Genomic DNA, 7,358 nt, shown 5'->3' with positions numbered 1-7,358 from the left:
AATGTTATATTTCTATATGGAATTAAAAAGCATCATCCAAATACATAAGCCACAATATAAGAAACTTTGTAACAGTTCAAATGGTAGCTCAATTTATTCAACAAATACTTGAGAGCTCACTATGTGTCAGTGCTAATATATCCTTAATATATGAAAGCAAATACATTAAGAACACTCCGATTAAAAAAAAAAAACAGGATTCTTTCAATTTCTACAATTCTATATACAGGAAAGAAATATACGTGAAACATACACATGGCATAAATACGCTCACACGAGAAGACTCTAATACAGCTGTAACTCAATTCCTCTACAATATACTTCCGAGGGGGCGGGGAGCGCCGGGTCGGGGCCCCGCTAAGCCGCCCCGCGCGCCCCTCACTGACTGCATTTCCCGGGGAGCCCCGCAGGCGCGGCCCGAGAGGCTGGAAACGAGCTCCCGGGGCCGCCGCCCCCTGCGCCCTCGCCCCGGAGCGGACAGAGCCCGGGCGGAGGGGAGGGTCCGCCCCTCTCGCGGCCGGGTCAGGCGCCGTCTCTGCGCGCCAGGCCGGCTTTGGACTCCGCTCCCAGCCCTCGCGTTCCCAACAAGGGCAGAAACTGGAGAGCTAAGTGGGCCTCGCGGAGGACGGCGCCATGCTACTAGTTGACCCCGCCCGGGCCGTGGGTGTCGACGCGCGTGACGTCGCTGCTTTCTGATTGGGAGTCCGTGAGAATGCCCTCCACTCATTGGCCATCCTTCTGGAGGAAGGCGGGTTCAGCGGCGAACGGCCTTCTGGGGGCTGTAGTTCCGAGGCGCATGCACCGCCCTGTTTCCCGAGGAGCCCCGCGCAGGCTTCCGGCGCCGGGACTGACGGCGCAGCTGGGCCGGCGGGGCGGCCGTGGGCGGTGTGTGTCCCGGGGGCGGGGACCGGCGACGCGGGCCGCGGGGCTCCGAGGTCGTGCGCGGGGCTCCGGGCCCGGCCCCCGGAGGCGGAGGCCGAACGGCGCGCACACCGCTGGGGAGTGCCGGGGGGGGGCCCTTGGATCCCGGAGAGACACCGCTGGCTCCGCGCCCGAGGCTGCCGGGGACGGAGCGCGGGTCCAGGCCGGGGCCACCTTCCCGCCGGCCGCCGGCCGCCGCCCACCGAGCGACCCCGGTGAGTCCTGGCCTCTCCGGCCGGGCCCTCTCCGCGGGCCCCGGAGGGGAGAATGGAGCACTTCCAGCGCTTAGGGTGTAGTCGGGAGGCGCGGGGAGCCGCGTGTCTCCCCCGGGGTTTGGCCGAGGAACTGGGGCCCACCCGTACGGCGGGGTTCCCGGGGCGCCCGTGAAGACAAGCTCCGTTGGGTGGGAACGCGAATCACAGCCGGTCGCGCGGTGAGGCCTCGCGTGTGTGGCCGCTCGTGCTGTAGAGACGTGGTCAGCAGATGCGCGGGCCGAGGTCGGGGAGGCCCGGTGGTGGGGCGCCTGTGTGTGTGTGTCGATAGTGAACTCCCCCTTCCACTACGATGGTTGTGTCACTTTTTGGCTGAAACAAAGGCATTCCCAAGACACACTTCTCCGCTGTTGTGACGAGTGGCGGTGGGAGGGCCAGGTGCGCGGCCCGCTCCTGCCCGTGTCTGCAGGGCCCGCTCCTCCCGTGTCTGCAGGGCCCGCTCCTGCCGTGTCTGCAGGGCTGCGGTGGTCGCGTGGCCTGCAGCTGAGAGGTTTTCATAGGCTCCATCAAGTGCCCACCAGCAAGCAGGGTCTGGGCAACTCAGTAATCAAGAGCATTAATTAAACTTTGTATTGGCTCCGCGTGTGTGTAAGACACACACGGACACGCACGTTGTAAATGCAGCTGGATGAACTTTTACGAACTGAACAAATGTGTTTCTACTATTTCTGCTGTAAAACATGAACATTTACATTAAATGGGATAAACGGAGATTATAAATACGGTCCTATCTTTAGGCCAGGTGGTGGCACCTGGGAGATTGGGGTTTCAGAGCTGAGGGTCCGGGGCTGTGTGAGCAGAGTTTTTTGCGAGAGCCTGCAAAAGGCTCCAGGCCCAAGAAAGGACAAGAGCTAGAACCTGTGGCTGTCTCTCTGGGCTGATGTTTGCTCATGTACCAACCCCCTCCCTTCTGTTTTCTCTTTTCCCAGGAGTGTGTGTCCAGATGCAGGTCCAGCTGCCACCAGGGATTCCTCAGGGAGACTGAAAGGCTGGTGCCCTGGCCCAGGTTGAGGCCAACTAGCCTGAGCCTGGGGAATGGCAGCCCTCCTGGACCCTCAGGACCAGGCCTCTGGGGAGGGAGAAGGGCTTCTGATCGTCAAGGTGGAAGATTCCTCCTGGGAGCAGGACTCGGCCCAGCAAGAGGACAGCAAGGATGCTGAGGCCTGCCGCCAGCGCTTCCGGCAGTTCTGCTATGGGGATGCAGGCGGGCCCCATGAGGCCTTCAGCCAGCTCTGGGAGCTCTGCTGCCGCTGGCTGAGGCCCGAGGCACGCTCCACGGAGCAGATCCTTGAGCTGCTGGTGCTGGAGCAGTTCCTGAGCGTGCTTCCGGAGGGCATCCAAGACTGGGTGCGGGACCGGTGTCCAGGGAGTGGTGAGGAGGCTGTCGCCTTGGTAGAGGATCTGCAGATACAGCCTGGGAAAGCCTGGCCGCAGGTGAGGGGCGCCTTCCGCTTCCAGGGGCACCTCGATGGCACTGGGCTGAGGAGAGCTTGGCTGTCCCCGTGGGGACAAGTCCTGGGGGTTTGGAGGACAGTCAGTGGGAGCAGGTCCCAGCCCTGGTGGCCCTTCTGAAAGATCACTAGGTCCAGACGACTCTGGCCCTGAGGTGGCTTGGAGGGCGGCAGGGGCTGAGCGGGCACATTCCCGGCAGGCAGCTTGTAGCTCCGTGCGCAGCTGCCAACGTTCACTCGTGTTCTGCTCTTGGCCAGGCCCTGGTGATACAGTGACACGCATAATGAGAGCACCACAGGGGGTATGAGAAGGTAGAGCTGGCCAGTGAACCCTGTTGTCTTGGGGTGGGGGTGGGCCTTGAATCCTTGACACTGGAAGCATCTGGGGAGGTGCTAAGGAGTGGCTGGGGTGAGGTTCTGCCCTTGACAGGAAGGTCTCCCCGGACCCTCCTTGCTGGCTACCTCCATGGTTCTGGCCTTTGGGGGCTGCTTCTGCCTCCTGCTTGATCGGGGCGTGTCCTTGGGCTCACAGCACTGCTAGTGTCTCATGCTCACCGGGACTTTCTTGGGGCCCCTGCAGCGCTCCTGCCCCATACCCCAGCATCCTGAGGAATGTGTCCTGTGTCTCCTCCCTAGGGATTAAACTCTGTCTGCTCCGTCTGGTCTCGGTGCTGACGAGCATGTTGTGGTTCCTGCGCAGGACGTGCCCTCAGAGGATGTGGAACCCGAGGCTACAGTCCAGGGATCCCAGGCCAGGGGGCTTCCCCCAAAGGTGGGGGCACGAAGCTGGCTGCCCATCCCCTGGGAACAGCAAGGCTGTGGCGGTGAGTAAGCCTGGAGGCCGCCGTGCAGTGGGGCTGGGCTGGCTGCTCCCAGGCCTCGCGCAGGCCCGCAGGAAGGTGCCTCTGAGAGGCGCGGGGAGCGTGTGCCTGTGGCTGAGTGTGCGCACGGGGGTGCATGCCATCTTGCCCCCAGCCCGGGCTGGCCTCTGAGGCTTCATTCTTTTCCTGCAGCCCAGCTCCCTGCTCTTCTTCAAGAGGGGAGCACCAGAGAGACTGCGGACGTCTGCTTTGCCTCCGGGGTCCATGTGAGTTACGCGTCCCTTCGTTCCCTCGGAGGCCCTACGTGCGCTGAGCCCGCAAGCGGTCTTGCCTGCTCATCAAGCCTCTTCTTCCCTGGGGGCCCTGCTGGACCCATCTGGTCCCCTTCCCAGTACCCTGCGGTCCCTGTGTGGCTGCCTGGGGAGGGCAACCCAGGGCTGACTCTCTCCCCTCATCCCAGGGACCCCTGACCTCTGGCGACATCCCCTTCTATTTCTCTCGGGAAGAATGGGCTTCCCTGGACCCGGCGCAGAGGGACCTCTTCTGGGACATAAAGCGGGAGAACTCCCGGCACGTGGCCCAGGGTAAGCGGCGGCGCGGCCGGCTCCTTGAGCTGTGGGCGGAGCCTCCTGGGGGGCCCAGCAGCGGACAGCGGGCCCAGGCAGGCTGCACGCCCTCCGCCGTCCCGGGGGGCTCCTCGGTCCCCCTTCCCACCCCAGCCTCTGCTGCCCCGGGTCCTGCCTGTGCCGCGGGTCCGCCTGTTTCACGCGAGGGGGCCACGCGCCAGCACTGGTGCGCGCGGACGGGCTCTCCTGGGATCCCGGGGGCCTGGGGCCAGGTCGGGAGACGCTGGAGGCAGAGCTGGGACTGGGTCCAGATGGGGCTTGCGAGGCCCCTCGGCTGCCGGTGAACACACCTGGGTCCTGCCGGGAGGCGGCCACGCGCAGGGGACAGGTCCCCCCAGGATTTGGGGATCCGCTCATTCAAGCTGCTTGACCCAAGGGGCTGGGTTAGGATCTGCCGGCCCAGCCTGGCCATGAGTCTGGAGGACACGAGCTGGGGGCATGTTGTGGCTCCGGGCTTCTGAGAGCAGAGTGGGCGTTCGGCCAGTTTACAGAGGGCAAATCCGGTCCGTCCTGGTGGCTGAGCAGCCAGGCCTGGCGCTGCCCTTTGCCCCCCAGGGAGGAGCCCGCCCGGGCCGCGGGGCGTGACCACCTGGCTCCTCCGGCTTTTCTTCTTGTCCCCATTTGCTGGAAGTCTCCGCGGCTTGGGTCTGCAGGGTCCGAAAGCCCAGGCGTTCCCCGGCCCCTTCTGAGGCCCCTCTTTGCTTGCAGGTTCCGGGCTCGGGAGCCAAAGCCCCAGGAGGCCGCTGGAGGAGGCTGGGACGGCGCTGCCGGGTCAGCTGGGGCCCTGGAGCCTGGAGGGGGCCGGCGCCTGGGCCGGGGCGGTGCGGCCAGGGGCGCCCGTGGGGCGCGTGGGGGTGCGGCGGGGGCGGCCGCCCACGCGCCGCCGGCAGTTCCGGGACCTGGCGTCGGAGAAGCCGCACGGCTGCGGCCAGTGCGGGAAGCGCTTCCGCTGGGGCTCGGACCTGGCGCGCCACCAGCGCACGCACACGGGCGAGAAGCCGCACAAGTGCCCCGAGTGCGACAAGAGCTTCCGCAGCTCCTCGGACCTGGCGCGCCACCAGGGCGTGCACACGGGCCAGAAGCCCTTCTCCTGCTCCGAGTGCGGCAAGAGCTTCAGCCGCGGCGCCTACCTGGCCGACCACCAGCGCATCCACACCGGCGAGAAGCCCTTCGCCTGCGGCGACTGCGGCAAGAGCTTCTCGCTGCGCTCCTACCTGCTGGACCACCGGCGCGTGCACACCGGCGAGCGGCCCTTCGGCTGCGGCGAGTGCGACAAGAGCTTCAAGCAGCGCGCCCACCTCATCGCGCACCAGAGCCTGCACGCCAAGATGGCGCAGCCCGTGGGCTGAGGCCCCCCGCACCCGCAGACCCACCCGTCCCGCCCCAGGACCCGGACGGGGCATCCCTCTGAACTCCTGGCCACTCCTCCGCTGTGGGGTCTCTGGCCTCTGACCCCCTGGAGCGCGGCTGTTAGGAGTGGGGGCTCTGGGAGGGGTCCCTGCCCTGAGCCCCGGCTGTTTCCAGCCTCCTCCAGCAGCCCACGGGCAGGTCCTTTGTCCTGCCACCCTGTGCCTTGTGGCGGGGCGGGAGACAAGCCTGGACGCTGGGCACCGCGGGGACGGCAGCCGCCCTAGGAGGTCCTGGCATGGCCCGTGGCGTTCGGGCCCCCCTTTCCAGGCCATCACCCCTCTGCCCTGTTCTGGCGACGGGGCAGCTGCCCGTGCCCACGGAGTCCCTGAGCGTACCCTGTGCCAGCCTGGCGAGGGAGGGGCGGCTCCGGGGGCGGGAGGCCGACGACAGACCAAGAGCTGGGCGGGAGAGGCCGGCTGCTCCTGCCCTGGCGGCCTGGGCTCACGGCACTTAACACTAGCGCTCGGCCGCGGCCTGTCCCAGCACAGCCCTCCGCCGCTCGCCCGCGCTGCCTCGTGGGGGCCGTGTCGGCCGCGGAGCAGCACGGACAGGGACAGGCCACGCCCCCAAAGGAGCTCGCCCAGCCGACTCCCCAAGTTTGAAAGAAACAGAATAAGGGTTCGAATAAACGTGCAAACTTCCTCCAGGCTGTTCTGTTCTTCGGGTGGCTGCTGGCGGGGGAGAGACCTGGGATTCCTGCCCCTCGGCCTCCGGGCTGGTGTCCTGAGGGCGGGTGATGCTGGGCGCCACCGGGTGGCCATCATTGGCTTCCAGGGCAACTGGAAGGGCAGCCGGGAGCCTTGGGACTCTGGTCCTGGCCCACCGGGTCTGCCCTGGTCTGCTGGCCGCTTGCTTTGTGACAGCGGGTGGGAAGACGGGGCGCTGGCCGCCCCGGGGTGAAGGGAGGCCGTGGCTTGGGGCTGGGTGACTGGTCCGGGTGGTAGTAAACTGCTTCCTGGGGACACGGAACACCAAGCGGCTCCTGTGCTGAAATCCCCAGGGACTGCTAAGTCACAAAGGGCCCTCTCGGTCCCCTCTCAGCCCGCGGCCCCCGTCCCCTATGGCTCCAGGCCGGGGCCTGCGGAGCTCAGAGTTGGGTCAGAGCACCTGCCACCCGCTGCGTCCTGCCCAGCTCACCTGGGGGGGCCATGGCCTGCCTGAGGAGCAGTGGGGCCGGGATACAATGTTCTGTCCCTCCGTGCCAGTCTCTGCCCCCGGCCCTTCATCAACCAGCTCCCCATTTAGCATTTCATCCTGAGGTCTCGCTGTGGACCGTTGCCCCAGGGGCTCTCTGCCTGGGGGTGCCCCTCACCCCCCCTGGGCGCGTGTGCGGGGCTGCCGTGTGCGTGCTGTGCGTGAGCGAGCAGGGCGGGAGGCAGGGACATTTCCTGGCGGTGGCTTGCCCAGAAGGAAGCCACCGCGGCGTAACAAGATCGGATGGGAGGTGGGCCAGGGGCTAAGAATAGCGCTGGGCGCAGGCCCCTGGCTCAGGTGGGGGTGACACCCTCCAGGAAGCAGCCCGTGGGTCAGGGAGCAGAGCAGGGTCCAGGCCTTTGGAGCCGGGACCCAGGGCTCAGGGGAGGGGGCAGAGTTCGGCTCAGCTGATAAACCGAGCTGATAGGAGCAGCTCAGGGACAGGGCAAGGGTGAGGACCCAGGGCGACGGCACCCGGGCCGGGAGGGGAGCTCGGTGCTGGGAGGAAGCCCTCCGCCAGCCCCCATGGCCTTCCTGGTGGCCGGGACCCTGCAGATGGCCGCGCAGGCGGCCGACACGAGAGAGAGCCTGCGGAGAAAGGTAGGGGGCGGCGAGGCCGGACCCACCCGCTCCTGGCTCCCGGCTGAGCCCACCCCCAGCTCT

The 7,358-nt window shown here is 66.4% G+C and overlaps 1 protein-coding gene across 1 annotated transcript; it reads left to right on the top strand.

Annotated features, from left to right (window-relative positions):
* Positions 1-2,228: 2,228 nt before the first annotated feature.
* Positions 2,229-5,440, top strand: ZNF213 (zinc finger protein 213; the record flags this gene model as incomplete). The annotated part of the gene is made up of 5 exons (XM_084250394.1): positions 2,229-2,627; positions 3,345-3,468; positions 3,658-3,731; positions 3,926-4,049; positions 4,800-5,440. 5 exons carry the CDS (start codon positions 2,229-2,231, stop codon positions 5,438-5,440), a joined length of 1,362 nt encoding a protein of 453 aa, XP_084106520.1.
* Positions 5,441-7,358: the final 1,918 nt, after the last annotated feature.

This window comes from Talpa europaea (genome assembly GCF_964194135.1).
Source record: "Talpa europaea genome assembly, chromosome: 12".
NCBI classification, from domain to species: Eukaryota; Metazoa; Chordata; class Mammalia; order Eulipotyphla; family Talpidae; genus Talpa; species Talpa europaea.
Note: the sequence above shows the minus strand (reverse complement) of the source record. Positions and strands in the feature narration are given on the sequence as shown.